This window comes from Bison bison, unplaced genomic scaffold (genome assembly GCF_000754665.1).
Source record: "Bison bison bison isolate TAMUID 2011002044 unplaced genomic scaffold, Bison_UMD1.0 scf7180017864473, whole genome shotgun sequence".
Lineage (NCBI taxonomy): Eukaryota > Metazoa > Chordata > Mammalia > Artiodactyla > Bovidae > Bison > Bison bison.
In genome coordinates, this window is record NW_011495034.1 from 11828796 (window position 1) to 11855542 (window position 26747).

At 37.1% G+C, this 26747-nt stretch overlaps 1 protein-coding gene across 5 annotated transcripts in view; it reads left to right on the forward strand.

The window, feature by feature from the left end:
* FAM184A (family with sequence similarity 184, member A) overlaps positions 1 to 23790 on the forward strand; it is a 72721-nt gene extending 48931 nt beyond the window's left edge. For 2 of the 5 annotated variants that reach the window (XM_010861796.1, XM_010861794.1), the window contains 8 exons: positions 1751 to 1904; positions 6939 to 7066; positions 8425 to 8609; positions 9049 to 9195; positions 17038 to 17155; positions 19040 to 19144; positions 21668 to 21903; positions 23444 to 23790. In XM_010861796.1, coding sequence (XP_010860098.1) covers positions 1751 to 1904; positions 6939 to 7066; positions 8425 to 8609; positions 9049 to 9195; positions 17038 to 17155; positions 19040 to 19144; positions 21668 to 21903; positions 23444 to 23525 — 1155 coding nt within the window. In that variant the 3' untranslated portion in view covers positions 23526 to 23790. The remainder of the gene's footprint in view (positions 1 to 1750; positions 1905 to 6938; positions 7067 to 8424; positions 8610 to 9048; positions 9196 to 17037; positions 17156 to 19039; positions 19145 to 21667; positions 21904 to 23443) is intronic. The other 3 variants (XM_010861797.1, XM_010861793.1, XM_010861795.1) reach the window with 2 other exon arrangements.
* Positions 23791 to 26747: the final 2957 nt, after the last annotated feature.

A 26747-nucleotide genomic window follows, 5' to 3' on the forward strand; every position in this document is an offset into this window, starting at 1 on the left:
TTTCCCATGAAAAGGCCAAGGTCATGATGTGACTAAAGCTCTGGTTTGTCATGTGTTAGCAGTGATTACATAAATTTAGTCATTACTGTTATCACTGTAATCTCTTAATACTGGTCTTGAACTTAGCCTTTCATCCAACTTTTAATTTTTTTCTTTTAGTCTAGATCTACAAAAGATACATGTGCCTAAAGCATTTAAAGTTTTTATCTCCATTTTTTCCCCTCATGCTTTTTCTTATGCACAGAACTCACAATGAAATGAAATTGGAGACATTTAAAAATAGTACAATTCCCTGTATACTGTTTGTATCACTATATGGTGATCACTCAGAAAAGATACATTATTGGTTTCATTATATGCCAGAATCTCCCCATATCCATTATTTAGTTCTGTGTTAAAACGTTAGTTGGACTTAGCCTTAGTGTGATTAATTTTAGTGTAGTTCATTTCTTAACACTGTATTTCTCAATTTAAGGACCTTATGGATAATTAAGATAAAGATGTGATAGAAAAAGTTACTAATAATAATGTTTACCATCCATACTGTTACTACATATACACATTTTAATTCTTTATTTGGGTATAGACACTATTTTAAGAAATGGTATGTTATTTAAAAATTGTTAAAAGAAAAATGTCATACTCTTAAAAACAACTAATTTGCTTGTACAGTAAGTTTAGTCTATTGATACTGTCCAAAAAAATCAAGGGGGTTCCTTTGGTTAATAATTCAACCTTAGCATTGCTAAATACTCTATTCATTGGATTCCATTTGTGAATTACGATAACACATAAGCTTACATATCATACTTTAATTTTATACAAAGTCTTTTCAGAACTATAATCATTTTTCAGAAGAAATCAGAAATGGCAATTTTATTGTCTGTCATTAGGTAGCCAAGCTAACCCTAAGTCATGTTGCCTGTACTCAAAGTCCTTTATTTTACCTATATTCAAAGGAACCTGTACTTTATGTTTCAGAAAGAATATAAGTAGCCAAATAATAATTTTTAAAAGCATTTTAGAGTAGTGATTGAAGAAACACAGCCCTACTTACAATGTGGTTGCTTTCTCGGAAACCTTTATAGATTACAGTAAGAAAAACCCTTCCTGGCACAGTTCTGTCTCTACACTTGAAGTACCCTAAGCTTTGTGGCCATATATTTTCTCCTTATCTTGGCCGCATGTACGTAGTCTGTTCCTCTGGTTAGGCTTTTAAAACTAACCACGTGAAAGTCTTCAGTTTTCCAGTTACATCCTCTCAGAGCTTTTGCTTCTGTTCACAAATGCAGGAGCAAAGAAAGGATGACTGTAGGAAAAAGCTACAAACACTTTTTAAGGTTAGAGCTGTAAAAGCCCTCCTCTCTTCCTAATCAGGAGATCTTTCCTGATCTGCCCTCCTCCACCTCTTTGCTGAGTCTGTCTATGCACACAGAAGAATTATTTGTTAATTTTTGGTGGTTTACATCTCCTTAGCTGTTTAAGAAAATAGCTTCATTTGGAAACTGCCCTAGGTAAAGGGTCTGTGTCTCAATACAAACACTATATATTGACTCTGATTCACGATGATTATGCTGCTGAAGTGAACCTACTAGTTTATTTTCTGGTGATGATCTTATATCTAGTTTTCTTGAAATGAATTAGAGATCTGTTTTCCTTAAATAATGAGTTTTAGTATTTTTTCTATTTTGTTTGCATTTCCCTTCCTGTAGTCTGGCATAATAATTTGAGTATGTTTCTCTCATTCTAGGCTCTTGAAAGTCATTTACAACAGAAACATTCTGCAGAGCTTCAATCATTAAAAGATGCACACAGAGAATCAATGGAGGGCTTCAGGATAGAAATGGAACAGGAACTTCAGACACTTCGGTTTGAATTAGAAGATGAAGGAAAGGCTATGCTTGGTATTTTGAAATGATTATACTCCTATCATATTTATTTTTACATCCTTCTAACTTGAAATTCAGTAAGAAATTACAAAACTGTACTCTTAATCTTTGAAACCTCAGAATGACTATCTGAGTGTTGTTCCTATTATATTTGAAGTTACTGGATGAAGGAGCAAGTGTTGGCGGAGTAGAATGGATAGAACACACATGGTAAAGTGAGGTTCCCTCAACATTCTCTGTACTTTGGCTTTGTAAGCGACACAAAGTGGGGCTTCCATTTGTCATTAAGGGACTAACGCGTTAGTCCGTGACATTCATACTTCCCCACTATCAAGTGACTGAAAGGAATAGAAAGCATGGAACCACATGTCTTTAGGCTGTATCATCATATTGGGTTTTTTTTTCCCCCACTTTAGGATTTTGTTTCAATGGGGAAAGTCATATTTTGGTCTGACTTTTTATATGGGTATTTATAGAGGTTATATTAAATTGGATTTTTATCTTTGAGGTGTTAAAATCATTACCTTTTCTATAGAAGATAATTGAGTTTGGAAAAAAACTGAAATGTATTTAAAGGGTTTTTTGTTTGTTTTTAATGACACCACTCTTATGGCAGAAAGTGAAGAAGAACTCAAAAGCCTCTTGATGAAAGTGAAAGAGGAGAGTGAAAAAGTTGGCTTAAAGCTCAACATTTAGAAAACAAAGATCATGGCATCCAGTCCCACCACTTCATGGGAAATAGATGGGGAAACAGTGGAAACAGTGTCAGACTTTATTTTTCTGGGCTCCAAAATCACTACAGATGGTGACTGCAGCCATGAAATTAAAAGACGCTTACTCCTTGGAAGGAAAGTTATGACCAACCTAGATAGCATATTGAAAAGCAGAGACATTACTTTGCCAACAAAGGTTCGTCTAGTCAAGGCTATGGTTTTTCTTGTGGTCATGTATGGATGTGAGAGTTGGACGGTAAAGAAGGCTGAGCACCGAAGAATTGATGCTTTTGAACTGTGGTGTTGGAGAAGACTCTTGAGAGTCCCTTGGACTGCAAGGAGATCCAACCAGTCCATTCTGAAGGAGATCGGCCCTGGGATTTCTTTGGAAGGACTGATGCTAAAGCTGAAACTCCAGTACTTTGGCCACCTCATGCGAAGAGTTGACTCATTGGAAAAGACTCTGATGCTGGGAGGGATTGGGGGCAGGAGGAGAAGGGGACGACAGAGGATGAGATGGCTGGATGGCATCACTGACTTGATGGATGTGAGTCTCAGAACTCCGGGAGTTGGTGATGGACAGGGAGGCCTGGCGTGCTGCGATTCATGGGGTCACAAAGGGTTGGACACGACTGAGCGACTGATCTGATCTGATCTGAATGTCATTCAATAACTTTTTATTCCTGTCATTTTATTTTCCTTGTTTTTTTTTTTTAAACCAAATTCTCCTAATGTTTTTTGTGTCTTTGTCACGCTTCAGTGAAATTTTCTTTTCAAAGAAAGAATTGAGAAAAAAGAAGACCAAAGTTGTGACTATTTGGGGCCTCAAATGGAAAACCCGTTGACCCATTCATCATCTCTGCTGCTGCTGGGACTTGTAGGCCAGGTCGTTAGAGCGCCCTCCTCTTCCTGAGGAGAGGTAAACATGGGCCAAGTGTTGGAACCCTTGTCCACTGAAACATGATTTAAATATGTCTTTGTTGACAAAAGGACTTCTTGTGATTTCTTAAACTTTTTATTTTGAGATAATTGTAGAATCACATGTGGGCATCCCTAGTGGCTCGGTGGTAAAGAATCTGGCTGTAAGGCAGGAGCCATAGGAGCCACAGGTTTGATCCTTGGGTCAGGAAGATCTCCTGGAGAAGAGCAGGACAACCCCCTCCAGTATTCTTGCCTGAAGAATCCCATGGACAGAGGAGCCTGGCACGCCACAGTCCATAGGGTCACAAAGGGTCAAACACAGCAGAAGTATCTTAGCACGCACATAAACCTTTTCTTCTGAGATGATTCACATGAGGCTGTATATTCACACGTGGGCTTCCCTGATGGTTCAGATGGTAAAGAATCTGCCTGCAGTGCAGGAGACCTGGGTTTGACCCCTGGGTTGGGAAGATACCCTCGAGAAGGAAATGGCAACCTGCTCCAGTATTCCTGCCTGGAGAATCCCATGGACAGATGATCCTGGTGTGCTATAGTCCATTGGGTTTCAAAGAGTCGGACACAACTGAGCAACTAACACTTTCACTTTCATAAGAAATAGTATGGAGAGATCCTCTGAATGCTTTACCCAGTTGCCCCAAAGGTAACATTTGCAAAACTAAAGTGCATGTCACAGCCAGGATGTTGACATTGATGCAGACCCAGAAGACACAGAACATTCCCATCACCATGCAATCCCTACTGCCTGTATATAGCCACATGTACTTTACTCCCCCACCCATCTTTAACTTCTGGCAACCATTCATCTCTTCTGCATTTCTTTAATGTTGGCATTTTAAGAACATTGTAAATGGAATTGTACAATATATAACCTTTCGATATTGGCTTTTTTCCACTCAGCATAATTCTCTGCAGGTTCATTCAGGTTGTTACATGTATCAGTAGTTGTCCCCGTAGTATTGACCTCTCATATTTGTTGTCTTCACCCACTGAAGGACATCCATTTGTTTTGTGCAAATTCAGGCAGGAGTTGAGTTGCAGGAGTTTTTGTGCAAATTTAGGCAGGAGTTGGTTATACGATAATCATATGTTTAGTTTGTTAAACATCCCCACCAGCAAGGTACGAGTGACCGAGTTTCTTCACATCCTCACCAGCATTCGATGTGTTATTTTGTATTTTAGCCATTCTGGTAGGAGTGTAGTGATATCTCATTGTGAATTTTACTTTGCATTTCCCTAATGGCTAATAGTATTGAGGATTTTTCCACATGCTCATTTACCATTTGTGTATCTTCTTTTCCAATTTGATTATTTCTGTTTTTACACCCATCTGTGGCTTCAGTGACCATCTATTGTGCTGTGACTCCAAATATGTATTTCTAGACCAAGAAGGTCTATGGAGAAGGAAATGGCAGCCCACTGCAGTGTTCTTGCCTGGAGAATCCCAGGGACAGGGGAGCCTGGTGGGCTGCCGTCTATGGGGTCGCACAGAGTTGGACACGACTGAAGTGATTTAGCAGACCAAACTACTTGCCTTGTGAATTAGATTTATACCTTTTACAACTTTTTAGACTGTTAGATATTCTAACTCACACTCTATGTTTTAAAATATTAGCTCACCATCTCCCTCACTTCTAAAATATGTTTCCATTTCTAAAGTTTCCACTTGAATTTATGGTATCACTGTTTACTGAGTTGCTAAAACTATGAATCTAGGAGGTGCCTTCAACCTTTTTTCTTCACTCCACATCCTGTTAGTTCCTCCTCTTAAATATTCTCTGTATCTGTTTCCTCTTCTTTCATCCTTCTGCCACACTTGATTCATGGTTGTACCATTTCTCACCTGAATTATTGCCGCAGCCTTCTTGCTAATCTCTCTTCTACGGTCCATTCTCCAGACTCCAGTTGGGTTAATTTTTGCTTAACTCAAGTCTCACCATGTGACTTTAATCCTTCATTGATTTCTTGTGTCCTTCCTTAAGTTCTGAAGCAGCCCAGCACCAGGGGAAAAAACTTAGGAGGCTCTTGGGAGGAGCCTAAATTGATTTGCTACAAGTACAGCATTTCTTTTTTTTTTTAACAAACTTTTTATTTTATATTGGGGTATAGCCAAATAACAATATTGTGATAGTTTCAAGTGGAGAACAAAGGGATTCAGCCATACATATACAAGTATCCATTCTCCCCCAAACTCCCCTTCCCATCCAGGCTGCCGCATAATATTGAGCAGAGTTTCCTGTGCTATACAGTAGGTCCTTATTCATTATTCATTTTAAATATAGCAGTGTGTACGTGTCCATCGCAAACTCCCTAACTATCCCTCCCTCTGGTAACCATAAATTTGTTCTCTAAGAAGCATAGCATTTCTTTGAAATCTCATGTTTTAGCTTTGAAATTTTTAATTTGTATTTTACTCATATCTTCAGTATTAATATAAAAACAGTGACTTTTCCAGAAATATTCAGGTCAATATCATGTTTCAGAAGATGGCATAGGTCCACACATTTTCAATATCTTAGTTTGAGGACCGTGAATCAAAACATGCAATGGAAAGCATTTGTATTAAAAAAAGCTTTCTCAGAACTGGGCTCCATTGTCTTTCCAATATGACTACTTGCTCTCTGGGCGCTTGCCACACCAAACTTTTTATAGTTTGTCTGATAGACCAGGTTCTTTCTGCTTTTGCATATGTTAGCCTGTGTTACTGTGACAATTCCTTTGTGATCCTATCCCCAGTTTCCTTCTCCTAGGAAATCTGGGTTCTTAACATCCCCCCTACTCTCATTATAACCTGTGTTCATCTCTGATACCCCACTTAACTCCTTGACATGATGTTTTTCCCTCTAGCCTGTGCAGTTATAAAAACAAGGTTATATTTTATTCTCCCCTAGTATAGTACCTGGCATTCGGTATGTGTGGATTTTATGAAATAATCTAAAATTCAGATTAAAATGATGACTTCCAAATCACCAGGAACATTTACCAGATAGTGCTTAACATCATTGAGGGATATTGTGGAAGAAGTCTTACCTGGGTGGGAAGTTCCCTCCTAAATATATGTTATATTCTACTAGTGAGTGAGAAAAGTTTTAAAAATTTCCTTTCTGTTAGCACCTTGCTTGCAAACTGAAAGCTTATACAGAAATACCTTGATTCATTTGAGCAGCTGAAAATTTTCTTATCCTCATCAAAGCTAGATAAACCTCTAAATTGATACTTTATGATAGTCTGTAGTAGTCTAAGAGGTATACACAATTCTATGATATTTTAATGGAAATATATATGTCCTAATTTTAAAAAATAATACTTTGTAAATACTTTGTAATTTTTGTAAATTTTATCTAAAATACTAATATTTTTAGAGTACACTAAATCCCTTTTTTCCCTTGGATTCCAGCTTCCTTACGCTCTGAACTAAACCAGCAACATGCAGCTGCAATTGATTTGTTAAGGCATAATCATCATCAAGAATTGGCAGCTGCTAAAATGGAATTAGAGCGAAGCATAGACATCAGCAGAAGACAGGTAAAAGAGCATTGGGTTCTGTGATGACTTCTTAAATGTGAACAGATTTGAAAATGTTCACAATTTTATGAAAATTATTTTGTAATGACTAATATTTCCCTAGTAATTATTTACTGTCTATATTAAAGAGTTATTTTTAAATAGAAATAGGTAATTTGACTTTAGTATAATGGTCAGTTTATTACCTTTCAATTGAATATTTTGAATTTTATTTGCATTTTGAGTGAAGCAATGAAGTGTGAATAATACAAAGAGTAAAAACAGAATACTATAAAACAGCAGTGTCCAGTGGAACTTGCCATGATGAGGGACCTGTTGTTTTAATATATCTGTCCTAAGGTAGTCACTAGCCAGACATGTCTAGTGTAACCAAGGACCTGATTTTTTAATTAGTTTTTATTAATTTATTTAATTGATTTCAGTTAATTTAAACTTGACTATAAATAGCCATATCAAATAGCACAGCCATAGAAGTAGCAGGTCCTCAGGAAGAATAAAGATAATTTGTATTTCCATATCACTAGCACAGCTACTGTTCACACTTTACATTTTTCTCATAAGTACTGTCTTTAATTAGATAGTTTGTATCCTGAATATATGTCTGGATGAAATGGATTTCTAGGCAAAGTACAATGAAGGCCATTCTTTATCAGTTTATTACTAATGGCTTTCACTTTGTTCTTCAAATATGTTAAATGATCAGCTCAAATTTTCCTTCATTACTAGAAAGCTTTAAATGAACTACCTTATAACCATGGAGGTAAGTTCTTTTCTCTTCAGCTAGACTGCTGCTGGAATTGACAATGTCTAGGTCTGCAGAATTTGCCAAAAGCAGTGACTTCTAGGAAGATGGAAGGGAGCTTATCTGTCAGACAAGATAACTGCTTGACCAGCATGAAGCAAATGAAGTCTTCTAAGCAACAGGATGTATGTGTTTGGGGATGGCCTTCATTAGAGGCTGGTCCTTTTTAAATGAAAGGACAATGGTACCAGCATTTTACATCAAGACCACATAACTTTCTGAGTACATAAGAGCCCTGTGTTCTAATCTCAGCTATGCCACTGATTATAAGTCATTCTTGGACAAATCCTCTCTTTGGTATTCTTTTCTTAATCAGTAAAATGAGGGAGATGTGTTTATATGGTCTTTCGAGTCCCCTGTGGCCCTGAAATTACTGAAACTGAATCTATATAAACACTTCCTTATATATATGAGAATAGAGGTTTCCTGGTTTCAGCAGTTTGCTTTTGAAGCAATGTCAGATTTATTACATTTGACATTCCAGTATGTCATTTTCTTCCCCTTAAACAGAGAAAGTGAATAGGTAGAAAACTTTTCAGAACTATTTATTTTCCAGAGTAAGGAGCACATGTGCAGAATAACAGATCTACAGGATGAAGTAAGACACAGAGAGCATCACATCTCAGACTTGGATAAGGAGGTGCAGCACCTTCATGAAAATATAAATGCCCTGACCAAAGAATTGGAATTTAAGGGAAAAGAAATTCTCAGAATACGAAGTGAATCCAACCAACAGATGAGGTATGCCATTAATTACTGCAGAAGGAATTTTCAGTGTTACCTGAAAGACTATTGCAATGGTATTTAACAATACATGCCTATTTTCATGACTAGATAGCCTTCCAGTAAGATACTGAAGACCAGTTTTTACTTTGTTGACTATGTTATCATTTGACTGTAAAAGAAATGTTTATATTCTGAATGATGTATATTCATTTACTAACTTTTCAAATTATATATAAGTAAAATCTTTTAAAAATGTTATTTAAAAAAGCATTAAAGGAGACAACTTTAACAAGCTAGAAGATTAGAGCAAAGTAAGTACTTTAGACTGTTTCCAATGATTTTGTAATTTTCTATATATTATACCTAAAAACCATTTCAAATCTGGTAGAATATAGAAAGTTTTGAAAGCTTGACTTCAGAATAACATTCTCTTAACTAAAAATAAATTAAACAGGTTGCATGAACAAGATTTAAACAAGAGACTTGAAAAAGAGCTGGATGTCATGACAGCAGACCACCTCAGAGAGAAAAATATCATGCGGGCAGATTTTAATAAGACTAACGAGCTACTCAAGGAAGTAAATGCAGCTTTACAAGTGTCGTAAGTCACCTTATGTTAAAGAAAATTCACATGTGGAGAATAAATAAATTGAGAAGCACTGTGTCTCACCTCAGGTTAGCTAGCCTTGAATCGAATTAAGTGATATTTTAAAAAGAAAACTTAATGCCATATTACAGATGGTAATTACAATATAATATATTATTTAATTAGAAGAAGGCAGTTGAATGAATATGTTTAATCAGCTGCTGCTGCTACAATTGTACTAGGACAATATTTGTCCAAAGTGTCCCTCAGGGATCATGACCTATCACAGCATGGTGAAAACTCAAAAGATATCCATATTGTGACCAGTGGGATTATTATGATCCTATATATATTAATAATACATATTTTGCCAAAATACCAAAATATGTTAAAGAAACAAATACGCCTCTTAATGGTAGTAATTCCTTGTAAGAACTAGATTAGGAGATATTGGGAATGGAGAAGAGCAAAAACTTCCTTCTTATTTTGTATTACTCTATTTACACATTGTTTGAATTCCTACAACAAGCATTTGATTGATTTATGATTTTAGAAATCAATAAAGGTAAAATATCACAAAATTATGCTTATACATAGTGGCTCCTATATAGTTAAAACCCAAAGTTCTAATTACTGGTTTATGTTTTTGTTGTGTATTTTTTTTTAACTTACTTGCCCCTCTCTTTTTTATATTGATTTATAAACTTCAATAGCCAATGCACCTGGCATTCACTCCATCTCTGTGGCCTAAACTGTGGTCCAATTTAAGTTATCTCAGAAATAATTTACTCTGAGCTGCATCATATGGTTTATTCACCTTCAATCTCTCTTTTTCCAATCAATTAAAAAGACTTCATTAAAAAATGTAAGTATTTCCACAGAGTTTGATAAAGTCAAAATAGTGACTTAATTCCATTACCCTCAAAGTCAAACTTTTGGCTCGGGTGTGCCTTCTCTGCCTCTTCGCACAGCCGTCCGTGTTCCCTGTCTGCTACTTGGCTGTCAGCCACACCGACACATGAGTTTCCTTCTGAGAGTCTCCTGTGTTGTCCTCTACAGTCTAGAATAACCTTCTGTGTCATTCCTATTACCTTCTTCCAGTCATCTCTCATTTCCTGCATTTAACCAGCCAAGTCTCATAGTAAATATTGTTACATATGTACCATATATGCCCACTTTATTACAGCTGAAATAGAAAACAGCCCCCCCCCCACACCTGACCCCCTACCCCGGTCATTGGCATTTACTTCAGTGGCCTCTGAGGTGAGGTGCTCTTTCTGATGGACCTACACAGAATTTTCCCATCAGTTGGCACTCAGGGAATATTTTACAAGTAAAAATTTTGAGGATTCCCTATAATATTTACTAATTCATAAAGTTACCATTGAAATGGTAGAGACTCATGAGATAATTTCCTCAGTCATAGTGGGTTTTGGTGTTTGTGGTTACTGGAGGTACTTTTTAAATCCTTTTGAGCTGCAGTTAGGAGCTCAGATACCTGCTGTGTAGAAGAGCTCATATCCTCACACATTTTGCAGAAATGAGTTACAATAAACCCCAGGGCTGGGCTTTCCCTTCCTCTGACCTCTGTGTTATTTATCAGGCAGAGGCTGCAAAATCTCCCACTTCATACTCTGAAAAACCATGCTCACAGTAATAATAACCTCTGTCTGTCCATGTGTCCTGTCTCCTTAGGAATGTTAATTTACAAAGAGTAAAGGTTATATCGTTTTTACTTCTTTCTGTTTTTTATGGTTTTGAACATTATAAATTTTCAGTAGATAGTAAATAGTTTACTATTCAGTTTTAATCAAAGAATTGGTATTATCATAAGTCAAGTATTTTATCTGATTTTCTAGATCTACCATTTTTTTCTGCTTCAACTAGAAGCATTTTCTATGCTAAACCAACCATATTTCTTTTTTCACCTGCTATCATCATGAAATTAGCCTCTAGTTTTAGGTATCTACTCACTTAGTTAAAAACAAACACACATACAAATGTATTTAGACCAGCAACGTCTAACAGATTTTTCTGTAACAGCAAAAATGTCCAGTATAGTAACTGCTAGCCACAAAGACTATTGAGCACTTCAGACAGTGGCTGGGGAAACCAAGGAACTGAATTTTTAACTTCATTTAATTTTAACTAATATAAATGTTAATAGCCACATATGGGCTAGTGGCTTCCATATTGAAAAGAAGAATTTTAGACAGTTGGATATTTCTGACCCGTATCCTCAAATGCAGCCTGCTAGGATCTGTTGAATGGATTTAGACATAGGTGGAATGCAGGGAGGGTCCATCTTGGTTTAAGGAACTGGGAAGAACAACTTTTGGACTATTTTCAGCCTGTTTCAAAGAACTAAGGGCACCCTATTAAAGTTCCTAGTCAACTGCACACTGACTTTGAAGCTTCAAAATCAGGAACCTCCTGTGGGTCCTCGGCAGTGGGTGTGTTGGAGGGACCAGCGGAACGTGGGTCTACCTGCAAGGTTGAAATCAGGAGCTGAGGGGCCTCTGAAGCAACTGGACATTTCTTGTTTCTGTTCCTGTCCCAAGCCCTTGTTTGGACTCCAGGGAAATGAAATGGGGACAGAAATCTAAAGGAGAGAACCTAGAGAACATTGTAGAAATAGTGATAAGACGTCTGTATCTGTTACAGAATGATTACCAGCAATCTTCTCTAGTGCTGGGTGTTAAAGCCTACTTAGGTTTTTAGATATTCTATAGAAATCATTTTATTTTTTTTGAATGGTATAGTATCTTAGTAAAAACATTGTATCTAAGAAATAGGTCATGGTTTTTGTTTTAGAAACAAATGAGAGAATGGGCTGTTTTTTAAAGAATTGTGTTTGAGCTAAATGTAAATATACACAGAACTTGGAGTCATGGCAGACTATATTACGCAAAAAAAAAAAGGTGATTTGCCTCAGAGATGATTATTGTTTAGGTTATTTTACCTTATTTTGCCTTAACTTCTCACTGTACTGGGCTTCCCTTGTGGCTCAGCTGGTAAAGAATCTGCCTGCAGTGCAGGAGACCTGGCTTTGATCCCCGGGTTGGGAAGATCCCCTGGAGAAGGGAAAGGCTACCCACTCCAGTATTCTGGCCTGGAGAATTTCATGGACTGTATAGTCCCTGGGGTTGCAAAGAGTCGGACACTACTGAGTGACTTCCACTTTCTCACTGTACTGAGGGCTTCCCAGGTGGCGCTAGTCGTAACGAACCCACCTGCCAGTGCGGGAGACAGACACAGGTCCTATCCATGGGTTGGGAAAATCCCTTGGAGGAGGGCATGGCAAAGCTTTCCAGTATTCTTGCCTGAAAAATCCCATGGACAGAGGAGCCGGGTGGGCTACAGTCCATGGGGTCACAAAGAGTTGGACACAACTGAAGCAACTTAGCACTGTAGCACTGTACTGAAGCCAAAAGATAATGTCCTCTTGGGGGAAACACTGAGTTTCTGTTCAGTTCAGTCACTCAGTTGTGTCCCACTCTTGTGACCTCATGGACTGCAGCACACCAGGCCTCTCTGTCCATCACCAACTCCCGGAGTTTACTCAAACTCATGTCCATTGAGTCGGTCATGCCATCCAACCATCTCATCCTCTTTCATCCCCTTCTCCTCCTGCCTTCAGTCTTCCCCAGCATCAGGGTCTTTTCTAGTGAGTCAGTTCTTCCCATCAGGTAGCCAAAGTGTTGGAGTCTCAGCTTCAGCATTAGTTATTCCAATGAATATTCAGGACTGATATCCTTTAGGATGAACTGGTTGGATCTCCTTGTAGTCCAAGGGACTCTCAAGAGTCTTCTCCAACACCACAGTTCAAAAGCATCAATTCTTCGGCGCTCAGCCTTCTTCACAGTCCAACTCTCACATCCATACATGACCACTGGAAAAACCATAGCCTTGACTAGACGGATCTTTGTTGGCAAAGTAATGTCTCTGCTTTTGAATATGCTGTCTAGGTTGGTCATAACTTTGCTTCCAAGGAGTAAGCGTCTTTTAATTTCATGGCTGCAGGCACCATCTGCAGTGATTTTGGAGCCCAAAAAATAGTCTGTCACTGTTTCTGTACTTGGACTTTAAGTAGGTTTGTGCTGTGTTTTTTTTTTTTTTTCAATGTGCTGTGTTTTTATGCTCAGTTGCTCAGTTGCGTCTGACTCTTTGTGACCCCTTAGACTGTAGCCTGCTAGGCTCTTCTGTCCATGGGATTCTCCAGGCAAAAATACTTGAGTGGGTTGCCATTTCGTCTTCCAGGGATCTTCCCGACCCAGGGATCGAACCTGTTTCTTGCTTCTCCTGCATGGACAGACGGATTCTTTACCACTGTGTCAATAATCCCTAATTAAAAAGAAGTTCTCCACCGCATTAGAATTACTCTCTCTTTAAAAGTTGTTTGAGTTTTTAATATAGTACCCTAGTAGTTCATTGTTGTTTGATTTTGAAATTGCTGTAAAGTTATTTTCATAATCTTTGTGAGGTCAGGATGTAGGTGGTTCTATTGTCACAAGGTTGAGTCTGTGCCTATAATTTATGTGAAAAGAAAAGTTTAATGTTATACTGCTTGAATTACTTTATTTCCTTTCCTTAAAGCTATAGGAGAAAGGTGGTATATTAGAGTTCTTTCATCTTATGCGATTAAAATTCTAAAATAGATATGTGACTATTGTTGTTTGGCTCTAAAAGCTCAACTTACTGAAATTTTTTTTTTGGTCAGTTATTTTAAAAACGTAGAAGGACTATCAACTTGGAAAATTCTTATGCAGCTTTTTAAGCATTCATAGTTTTGGTTAGTGTTGTCCAGGAACCATAGACACTGACCTATATACTTTCAGAGTGAAAAAAAAAAGGGGTGGGGTGGGGCATGTATGCCTGGTAACCCTAATTAATAATTTTATATGCTCTACTTCTGTCTGTTCACTCTTTGTGTTACTTCTGATGGGAATCTGTATTCCCATTAGAGTAAAAGGCTGTATGTACTTGCATGGTTCCCTCAAGGCAGTGTTTGCCAGGCTTTAATCTTTCCTATAAAGTCTTTGGGAAATTGGTAATTTCTGTCCACCTATGATACTATTTTCTTAATATTTTTAATTGACTCATTTTAATCAGCTTTTCCTGTTAAATTTTTAACTCTGCAGTTAAACCATTATTACTACTGAAAAACATTTTTCATTATTCTAAATAGAAGCAAAGCTATAATTATATAGTTTCTTGAAAATACAACAATGTTATTAGATCCTGGCTAGCACTGATGCCCAGGAGAAGGCAATGGCACCCCACTCCAGTACTCTTGCCTGAAAAATCCCATGGACGGAGGAGCCTGGTGGGCTGCAGTCCATGGGGTCACTAAGAGTCGGACATGACTGAGCAACTTCCTTTCACTTTTCACTTTCATGCATTGGAGAAGGAAATGGCAACCCACTCCAGTGTTCTTGCCTGGAGAATCCCAGGGATGGGGGAGCCTGGTGGGCTGCCGTCTATGGGGTCGTACAGAGTCAGACACGACTGAAGCAACTTAGCAGCAGCAGCAGCAGCAGCACTGACGCCCAAGGCCTGCTTGAGAGTTGTGGAACAGTGTAATAAGCATATATGTTATGAAGACCATTCAAGATACACAGAACCAAACAGACTTTTCTCTTCATAATCCAAATGATTAAAGGAGAACAAACTAAAAACCATCTCCTGTATTACTAGTTGTTCACACCTAGTCTTTGGTAAGCAGCTGGCTTACAGGACTATGTGGGGCAATTGAAGAAAGATTGATGGGTGTTGACTTGAGTGGATATCAGAAGAGTACCAAGTGTACTCCCCCCCATCAGGAGTTTGAAAGACTGGTAATTCTTGAAATACGTTTGCAAATTAAATCTTCATCATATTACTTGTTCTCTCCTTTAATGCTTTCTCATTTGTGTTTATATGGATGTTTCTTCAATTTAATCATTTATTTTTTCCATTTAATATCCAGGTATCTTTAAAAAAAATCTTGGTGCTGTAAAGATATTTTGTGGAGAAGATTAACTGATAATTCTGTAGGTAAAGAATGTTAAAACAAAAACATACACTGGAATTTAAGTACAGACCTTTATTATGCAGAAAGGTGGTTCAGGGATCTTAACTGTTTTAGACTCACTTTACCTTGACTTCTCATTGTACTGGTACAAAAAGATCAACATAATGGTTTAAAATAAGGCTTTAAATTAAGATTTTTGTTTTTTTAACGACCATTTATTACCAGGTATTTTTGTACAGTCTCAGGAAACAGCTCAAAAATCTTGTACCTTATTTTTAACTGATAAAGTGCTCCAGTGACCCCTTGTGGCTGCTGTGGTGTGAAACACAAATGCCCTTTTCCCTGTTTCTCAAGCTTCTCAAAACCACTGCCCGTAAAACATATAAACCTTTGCCAATACAGTGCCACGTCATGATAAAATGCAAGGTTACTGTATATGAGCTCATTGACTTGTCACAGCAGAAGACAATTGATGTTAGTGAAACGAGCCTCACACTGGACTGACAAAGTCCCAGCGGATCCTGAGACAGCTGCTCCCTCGCTCCACACTTCTCCCCCTCTTACTTCCCTACTTCCCAGAGTAGAACTTTAGCCACGGGCCTGGATAGGGAGCCAAAAATGTTATCTCCAAGTCTTTGGCTTGAGCTGAGTTAGTGGAGTTAAAGTACAAAAAATGCAGAGATTCTGGTACCCCTCTGGTATTGTGTGGGGGGAGGTAGTGGTGGGTGGGAATGGCTTATCAAATCCTAGAGAATAGATCATCTAGAAGTTTCTCAATATTAAGTAAATAAATTTTTCTGTGAATCTTCATTAACTGTAAGTTTTATTGAGCTTAAGTTTATTCTTTGTATTTTGAAAACAAGTTTTAAAAGTATTCTAGTTATTTGAATATTCTACAATTCAGAGTGCTTTTTTTTTTTCAGACTAAGCTAGCGGTTTCTATTTGCATCCTCTTCACTGAGCCCTGTCCTATCCTTAGACTCTGCAGGGTCTGTGGCACCTCTGCTCATAAAAGTGGCCTCTGTTCTAGAATCTTCAGTGACATTTAGTTCTGTTACCTTCTCACTTCCTCCAGGGCAGATGAACAGGCCCAGAAGGAAATATAATTCTTCTTATTATCCAGTGAACCATTTTTTTTCCAGTTTATATGTACCAGCTGATACATGGAATTTGTAAGCTGCATTTCCCATAAACCAGGAAAGAATGAGGTCATTTGTGTGTGTGCTTTGTTCCCCTTTCCTCTGTATCTTTTGTCCTTTTTATGTATGTTACCAAACCTTCTATCATCACACAATATTGTATGTGTGGTAAATTCTCTCAGTAGTAAGCCTACATGTCCAGCATCGAGCCAGCATTGCTAGGTTAGTATATTATTTCTTCTACAGCACATACCCCACCTTATTCCCGTGTATACTTAAATAACTTAAAAACGAGTGAATTCTTCCAATAGTGATCTGCAAACCCTCTAATAACACCATTTACCCTTAAAGAGCCTTAAATAATACTGCCTCCCCTTTTTTTAACTTTTTATTTGTATTGGGGTATAGCCAATTAACAATGTTGTGACAGTTTCAGGAGAACAGCAAAGGGACTCAGCCACACTTATTCATGTATTCATTCTCCCCTAAACTCCCCTCCCCATCTAGGCTGTCACATAACATTGAGCAGAGTTCCAGGAAATAACACTAACTCTTGAGGTAGTCATGTCATGATGCTTACAAGTTTTAGCAAAAACGTTCAACTGTGTAAATTTTGTGTGTTCAGCTGGACTAATTTGAAAAATATAGACATTACAAAATAATGTCTGCATCATATCAATGAACTAAAGGTTTTCTTGTTTTTAGACTAGAAGAGATGGAAGAAAAATATCTAATGAGAGAATCAAAACCAGAAGATATACAGATGATTGCAGAATTAAAAGCCATGCTTACAGAAAGAGACCAGGTCATAAAGAAGCTAATGGTAAATTGTTTCGGTTTTGCAAAGTGGGAGGTTATGGTGTAACTATGTTAATAATTAATAGGCTGTTGAATGGGAAAATATTTTTAAGTAATGCTAAACAAAAGTTGAAAAAGTACAAAATATGTATTATGATTGAACATTTGTTAAAATGTTTTACAAGGATAAATACAGTTTTAAAATTTAAACTTGGTATTAGTGTAAGGAGATTTTTTTCAGTAATTTTTTTTAAAAATGCTTTTTAATACATATTGAATGTTCAGTAATATGTCATTGCCAGTGTACAGTTAATAAACTGTTGAAGTGTGTGTGTGTGTGTGTGTGTACTATACATGTAGAATTAGAATTGGATGGGAAAGAACATTCAGCACATACATGCATTAGCCTGCAGTGTATACTTCCAATTAGTCATATTAACTTCCTAAAGTGTATTCCACCAAAACCTGATCCAAAGACATACTTCATGGAAAAAGGATTCCATTGTCTTAGGGTTTCCCTAAGAAAAGCTACCAGCTCTCTGTTGAGAGTCTCAATGCACACTGAGGTGTTAGGGGCTCTGAGAAGTCCATCAGGGAAGAAAATACAGATTTAACAATAAATATACTGCCTTCATTAGAGTCATTATTCTTCAAGAATAAAAATACACAAATGTTTTAAAATTCATAAAACATTTCAGAATCTTATAAAATTATATGACCTGATCAGTAAGTAAAATACTGCTTTTTACTGCTACTGACAAAAATCATAGTAAAACTAGAAATGGAATGCTAACCATTGTATTTGCTAATTGATTTCTTCATAACAGCTTTGGATATTAGCGTGCAAAGAGAGTCTAAGAGCATTTATATTTGAAGTCCTTGTTCCTTAAAATGTTTCTTGAAGCATGTAGGAAAGCCATCCTATTTCCTGGCATTAGAAGTTCCTGCCAAAAGCAAGAGGTAGTTGACTAGGGGTTCATAGATGAAACCCAGAAGCAGGCATTGGAAAGACAGAGTATGAGATACTTCATCCTACTAAATACCCATTTTCCCAAGCTTTGTGAACATGAGCACATGCATCATAGCTTGCTCTAATAGCAGTAGATTCAGAAAAATTACTTTATATTCCCTCCATGAAATCAGCAAATGTATTACTATTTTTTAATCTTTGGTAGAAATCGCTATTGATTTTCCAGTTCTAGCCACAGGGTAGTGTAGAGTCTTTTCACTACTCCCTGATTCTATGAACTGTGAGGCACGTGGGCTAAGATTAACAATGCAAATTATAGTCAGTGGTAACTAGAAGGGGGCTGAATAATCTAGTTCTACTAGAGCATAGCCCTGCCTTTCACAACACAGTGATCCATTTACTTATGTGTTTACTTCCTACAGTCTGATTGTAGGAAGCACTTGGTGAAACCAAAGGCAAAGGGCTTATCTCTGTATGGACCATTCACTTTTTCTCTGTGGTTACCACTGCTGAAATATATTGATGTCTCAGAGAGCAGATTAGGACTCACAAATAATGATACACCATAGTGTCATCTTCCTAGACAGAAACAACTCAGCCATGCACACAGCTCCATGAATACATGTTAAGCCTAATCAAAACACACATCAGCCCTCTGGAAAAGAGATGGGCCAAATAGAGAGTTTAGTTCTAGCCTTGGAGGGAAGAGGTATGAAAGGGTAGAGAGGAGTCCCAGAGCATAAGGTTTTAAAGATGTTGAGAACTTACCATCCAGCCAACTTTAAGACCCTGGCAATTAGGTCTAGAACTCTTTGAATAATGTATATAAATTTTCATTCAGGTTTTGTATTAAATTTTGAATGAAATGGCATTTATATAGTTAAGATTTAAATAGTCAATAGAAAATGTTTAAGAAATGTTTGTAATCCTTTTGCATAGGAGGATAATAAATTTTATCAGCTGGAATTAGTCAATCGAGAAACTAACTTCAACAAAGTGTTTAACTCAAGTCCTACGGTTGGTGTTATTAATCCACTGATGAAGGTATGTGCTATAAACATTGTAAAATAGGAATGTGGTTTTAAACGTGATTAAAATTTTTATAAAATATTTAGAGCAGCATAGGATAAAGCTTCCAAAAAGTGTTTCCTTAAATTTAATAATCTAGGACTAAATCTATGAATTCTTTGTGTACTAATTTTCAGAATTAGATGCTAATAACATTCATTTATTTGCTGAGAATTCATATTCCTTGAAACAATGTTTTATTAACATTGTAAAACCTTGGTTATACCATTTCATTTTTCATATCTTTTTTTTTTTAAAAAGCTAACTTCTGAGTCTTTTCAAGATAATTTCCATCATTTCCTTAGTGTTCAGTATCCTCTGGGGAATCTTGAAAAGTACTCCAAGCAGTGTATCCCCAACAGCTCTCCCTGCCATCATAATGGGCCTTGGGTTGGACATGCATTTTGTCACCTACTCGTCTTCAGAGAATGGCCTTATTTCTCATGGCCTTCTCACCTTTTTTTGATAATTAAAATTGAAAATGACCTATTCTAACATTCTGTTGCTGTCTTAGGACAGATAGAAGAGCCTTATAGACAAATGAAATGGACATGGCTAAGCCTTGTACCTCTTGGTGCCCCAGACTACTCTGGCTCCTGTTGTGGTGCTATAGGTATAATGGAGACTTAGTAAATATTTGTTCAGTAGCAAAAGGTCATATTTTCTTATAAGCTAGAACAAATCACTCTAGTGAATAAAGCAAGTAATAAAAAATAGTTATGTATGTTGGCTTTATAGGGATTACATATCTTTTAGCATAAATCAGTAGTAGAAATAAAAATGCCAGTGCTAAAGCTGGTTTTTTTTTCCAATTCATATTTCATTAATTTTCACGTCATACCTAATTTCTCTTAGGCCTTTAGCCAGAAAAACTTCTGCTTTCCAAGCTCATAAAACTTCTGTTAAGAAGATGGGATCTATCTTTCCTTTACAAGTTAAACTGCTTCAAACTGTAAACTGTTTTCTAAAATGACTTAAATGATTTGTAAAATGGAATGGCATATAGAGCCTTTGCAAAAAAAATTATTAGTGAATGAATGAATATAGTTAGTTTCAGTTTTTAAATTCATTATTTAGGGTGACATAAGAGTTTGAGTGAACTCCGGGAGTTGGTGGTGGACAGGGAGGCCTGGCATGCTGCAATTCATGGGGTCGCAAAGAGTCGGACACGACTGAGCGACTAAACTGAACTGAACTGAAGCTTTTAATTAAAAAGCTAGGTTATGAGACTTGTTAAAACAAGATTAGAAATATTTTCTTTTTACTTATTTTATTAGAATTACATTTTTAGTCACAAGATCATTATTGTAGAATGTTGTCAATGATACTTTTGATTTCTTAAAATAAAAACTTAAGTAGTTTTGATTATGCCTTCTTATGACTAGAAATGCCAAAGATACATCTTCATAAATTTTGACTCCTAATAGTGATTCAGTTTTCACAAATAATTCTGAAGACGGTATCACCCTTTATTTTTGCAGTTATGCTAAAATAGGCTTCTTTCCTGGGACTTTATGATTCACAGAAAACGACAGAGGACAATGTCTAGATAATGAGGTCATTATACATAAGGAAAAGGACCATCTTGTCTATTGTCTTTCTTTAAAATTCTGGAGTCATCTTACAAAAAAATTATTTCATACATTTAATTAGCACGCTTGTAGTCAGTAAAAGATGGGAATATTCAAAATATCATACATATTAATTTTTATTCCACATAGCAAGATGATGTTCATTGATTCTACAAATGAATAGAGCTTAAAGCTAATGATTTGAAAGCCAATAGATATTAACAATCCGCAGTTGTATTGCTGTTTTCATCGGTCAATTTTAAAGACCAGTTAAAAGATTACATTGATCACTTTTGTTTTATAACTTTTAAATGTCTTAAAAGATTGTGAGCTAATTATGATACTACTAATGAATTGGTAAATGAGACTTAAGTATACAGATTTCATTTTCCCTCTTCAGAGAGATGGTATAGTGAATTTAAAACCAAATTATTTCTCTAGGTCAGCTCTAAGTCCTAGGTAGAAATGTGAGATTTGTTTCAAACTAACTTTGCCAAGCATTTTCTCATTCCTTTTATTTTCCAGGCAAGGACTGCCTCCCTTTGACAGATGGCTAAAGTTCACGGACCTCTCTTTTAAAATTATGTTAACTTTTCATCTTTTCCTCATTTTAGCCTAAACCCATGCAACCTCATGAGATCCATGAGATGTACTCTTTTCCTCTTTCCCTCCCGATAGTCTTTACCTCTTGGCCTTCTCTCCACCCACCCTCCTCCCCATGAACCATTCCTAAACATTTTTTCCTCATTCTTTCTATCCAAGCAGTATGTCTGTCTGTGAGGGTTCCATGTAGATAAAGAACACCTCCAAAGATCCCCAGACCACATTTTGGGTAACACTGGTTCATTTTAACGTCCAGCTTCCAAAATTTTCCCATGCCAAATTTATTTCTTCTACTCTTCCTGTTTTCTCATTCGTCCTCATGCAGGCACTGTCCTCACATGTATTATTTTTAATGCAGCAAAAGAAGAAGAACGATAAGTCACCAACAAACAGGTTTGTGAGTGTTCCCAATCTAAGTGCTCTGGAATCTGGTGGAGTGGGCAATGGACATCCTAACCGCCTGGATCCCATTCCTAACTCTCCCGTCCATGATATTGAGTTCAACAGCAGCAAGCCACTTCCTCAGCCTGTGCCACCCAAAGAGCCCAAGACATTTCTGAGGTGAGCCCTGTCTCACCAGTGCAGTTTTTTCTTTTTTAACTTGAGAAATTTACTTCTTACATTGCAGAAATCTACTACTTTAAGAACAGCCTAGCAAAAGAAATTTTACTGTGAAATATCTTCAAAATATATTTATCACCTCTCTAGAGAACTCCTTTTTGACTGTTAAAAAGATTTTTTCTATTTTGTTGTCGGTCAATTTTCTAAATGCTTAAAGAGGTGCTAATGTAATTATATGCTTAGAATTTTAATATGTAAGAATTATCACCAATTTTTCATTAACAACCCATCCTTATTACAGAAATTCAAAATATTTTTTAGTAAGTGGCTTTTGTTTCTTATCTGTTTATTTTCCCCTTGCTTATTTATAAACATATATGCTTCTTGCCAAAATAAAAAAATATATAAGCTCTGGGAACTTAATGATAAAAGTAGGAAATTTAGAAGAAAAGTTTTGTAATTAACATTCCAATTTTATCTCACAGTTCTCAAGTAAATGTATTAACACGTAAAATTAGAATGAAATTATTTGTTTACTCATGAAATAAAGTCAGAAAGTACTGTTATTTTATGCTTACTGATTTTGTGCTGTTTTAAAATTTTTTGACTTGTTCTTATTAAATCTCTGTGTCACTAGTAATAATCTTACAGGTAAACTACTTTTTTTTCTAAACTGATGAATGACTAGTTAATGATATTATTTCAAATAGAAAAGAAGATAGCAAGAATGAAAAGTAGTCAAATACACGTTTGAATGTGTCTCCTGCTAAATACTGTGTGTTGCTTATTTTCCCTCATGCATGGGTGTGTTCAGGTATCATTAAGATGCATGTGCATGGGCTCAAGGAACATGGCTACTGGAGTTTCCATTACATATTGTTGCGTGCCTTGTAATTGCCCCCAAAGACGGTAGGGATGCTTTTATTTTCTTAACTAGCCCAAAGAATCTTTAGTTAGAGTTAAGATAAGTATAAAGTATATAACTTCGAAGATGGAGGGGAAATTGGCTTTTTAATACGTTCCTTTCCCCTAGAGTATCTGCTTGTGGAATTATGAAAGTTTAAATACACATACAGAAAAATATTATACCATGGTTTAGTCACTTAAATTAGTTATATTTAAGGACACATCTGTAAGAAATACTTGTGTCAGATTCTAAAAAAATTTTAATGAAAAGCAAAAAGGTGCTGAACGAGAAGAATGTTATCTTGTTCTTATATCCCGCAGTTCCTCCTGAACTTTTTTGTTCAAAGAGGGTCACATTACTTTTCTCAACTGTCTGATTTTTGGTTTTTGTGGGTTTTTTTTTGTAATTGTTGTGTAACATGGCTTCTCCCTAACGGACTTCATCTGAGCTGCTTCTGCACTCTCCTGGAGGGGAGACCCCATCTAGTGTAGAGGAAATAGCCAAGCTTTAAAACGCATCTCCTGACATAGGGAACTAGTTGTGGTCGTCTGCCCTGATGTTTTATGTGCTTTTCCCTTCATTTTGCAAAACAGCTTAACGCTGGGTTACATGTCTCTCTCTTTATGAATCCAGTCCTCCTCAGAGTGAAGCTTCCCCGGTGGCTTCTCCAGATCCCCAGCGCCAGGAGTGGTTTGCCCGGTACTTCACGTTCTGAAAGAACTGCTTTGGCACAGTTCTGTGTGGACTGTTACTAAGAGCATGACCTTATACAGATCATTATGTGAGCAGGCTCTCCTGTGTCACACACTGTGAGAAAGTATGTGTCTCTGCAGTTGAAAATGCCCTGTACTTCCTGTGATATTTATTGGACTCACTCTAAGGTACTATATTATGTGTGTAATTATAACAGTTATTTTTATTTGAGATGGAAGAATCTTTAATCTTTGTAATTACTGCATAATAAATTTTGTTAGAACAAACAATGTTTTTCTTTTTTCTAGTAAGTTTGTTGGTAATTTTTAAATACTTTTAAATTCCAGGTAAGACTTGCCAGAAAAAGTTTCGCTGAATAATAATCATAAAATATCAATTATTTTACTTCGATAATAGCAAAGTCGGGATAGAGAAATAAATGTTATAACCTATTCATTTGTTGCATTGCCATGTATAACTAAAGTGTGTTCTCTAAATTTAGAAGGCTAGAATGCAAACCCTTGTGGGAATTATGGACCTCCAAGTATATAAAATAGTGCCAACTTGTGTTTTTGGAATTACTCTGATAGTTAAGGACCTAGACTTTGTAGTACAGCATCTGTGCTCAGTATTAAGAAGCCAGCTTGTCAGTTTTCTAAATAGGCAGTTTAGTATTGACACATGAACATGGACAAGTAACCACTATCACATGTTAATGACACCTTTTTAAAGTTTTCCGTACACCTTGGCAGGCTACTACATTGTATCCTGTGGCCTAAAAGAGTGCATCCATTTCTAAGGGTGCTAAATTTAGCTGATTCAGTAATGTAGATTTTAGAAGAGCCTGGGTGAACATTCATATAAACATCTATGAATAAATATAATAATGTTAAAGACCAACTTTTTAAATGACTACCACATGGCAGACACTGTGCTGAGAGGCCAGAAGAAAGATTATCATTTTATCTTCACAAAATCTTTAAGGAATAAACCATTGCATTTGAATATGCAGAGCTGGTAGTGTGTTGTTTAAGTTATCCTGAAAAAAAGCTTTTACCAAATGCTTTAATTTTTTCTTCAACTAAGAGACTGAATTTTCCAACAAAAAATGGTTAATGCTTATTTTAGAAAATAGTTATAAGCTCATTTTCTTGCCCCTTGTTTATGCATATCTCATAATTTGGATATTTACTTATCAAGGATTTGATTATTAGAATTCCTACAGGTGACTTGGCTTCTCTGGTGGCTCAGACGGTAAAGCATCTGTCTGCTAGATATGGACATACAAAAATGATGAACACCTGTCTGCAAGGAGCTAATCATACACTTGCTGAAATAATCTAAAACCAAACCTTTCTTTTTTTAATAGCAGTATCAGAAGAGACACAAATCAGTGTACAATGGGAGCAGAAAGGAGGAAGTGAGTTCTACCTAAGTGGTGACTACTTGCCGGTGATGTCAAGCTGACTAAGCTGGATATGGGAGTGGTACCCCAGTATAATATTTAAGAATGAGTAGCAATTAACCAGATAGACCAAAGGTGAGGCTGTTTAACGTACAAGCTGAAACAGGAAAGAGCAGGCCAGCTGCATCCAGAGAACTCAGCGTAATCCTATAGGACCATGGAGCATAATAAGAGTAGCCATTTCTTGAGCATCTACCTTGTATTAGGCAGTATAACTGTAACATTTTTAACCCTTCAGCCACCCAGATGAAGAACCTGAACTCCCTCTCTTTGTGCCCTCCCCACACCTTACACACAGAGAACTAGGAAAGCTTGAAACCTTGACCCTCTGCTACAGATGTTCTGGAATGCTTAGTAAGAAATTCAACTTGATCCTCTAGATTTTAAGCAGGTAATAAATAGCAGGTTTAGGCTTTTAATTGTTGAAAATCATTTCAAAATCAGCCAAAAACATATTGGCTGCAATTTGTTCAGAAAAGATGGGGCCCTGACTAACAGTACGACTGATCCAAAATTCATTGAATTGGTTCAGATGAAGACTGAAAGGAAGAATTGTTAATGGGCATGGAAATAAGGGACTAAAGAGTGAAAATGTAGAACTGGTGGGAATTGGTGATAAATGTTTGTGGCACATGAAAGAAAATGAAGTGTGGGCAAAAGATGCAGTATGATTTCAGGTGTATTGAAATTAAAGTTTCTCTGGAATAATAAAAGCAGTTAAACACAAGGGTCTCGAGTATGGCAAGTATGAGCTCGAGAAAGCCAGAGGTATGTGGATGAAAACAACAAGGAACAGAGTTGGGCACAGAACTTAGGGGGACACCAACACTTGGAGGGCAGAACGAGAAGTAGAGTTATGGATCCCAAAAAGCATGATGTTGTGGAAGAAGGATGTTCAAAGAGAGAGCAGCCAACCAACAGTGCCAAGTGCTGTAGAGATCAGGAAAGGGAAATAATGAGAAGGGCCCACTGGCTCCGACAACTACAAAATGGTCTCAGCAAAGATAGGGTAAGTGGTGGCAACAGAAGCTAAATTCCCGAGAACTGAGGTGAAAGGAAATTTAGAGAGTGCGTGAAAACCCCTCTTTGAAGAAATTTGGCTCTACAGGTCAGGAGAAGGTGATAAGGAAAAGGGAATGTGGGGTCAGACGTGTTTTGTCATATTTTGGTAGTGGGGAGGGAGAGGAGAGAAGAGACAAGCAGCAGTTTTGTAAGAACCTTCAACTGTGTCACTGGGTTACATGTCATAACATTAAAGAGATGGCCAGAGAAGTCTCATAACATTGTTAACACTGTGATGGAAGAGAAGTTTCAGCAAGACATTTTGATAGAATATAAGAAGCAACATGGAATCCTAGAATCCTGCAGTTAGAAGGATGTAGAAGTTCTACATTTTCACTCTTTAGTCCCTCATTTCCATGCCCATTCTCTTCTGCTGTCCCGTAGAATGCTTGAATCTCCCCTGTAACATCCCTGAGTGAACTTGCCTACTTCAGTGATCGGAGGCTCACCTCTGAGACTCCCTCCCTCCCCACTGGCTCTGCCACCAACAAGTATCAAATATGTCTGTGACTCGGTCTCCTGGGCTATGTAGTAAGATGGATACTCTTTCAGTTCAGTTCAGTCGCTCAATCGTGTCCCACTCTTTGTGACCCCATGAATCGCAGCACGCCAGGCCTCCCTGTCCATCACCAGCTCCCGGAGTTCACTCAAACTCACGTCCATCAAGTCGGTGATGCCATCCAGCCATCTCATCCTCTGTCGTCCCCTTCTCCTCCT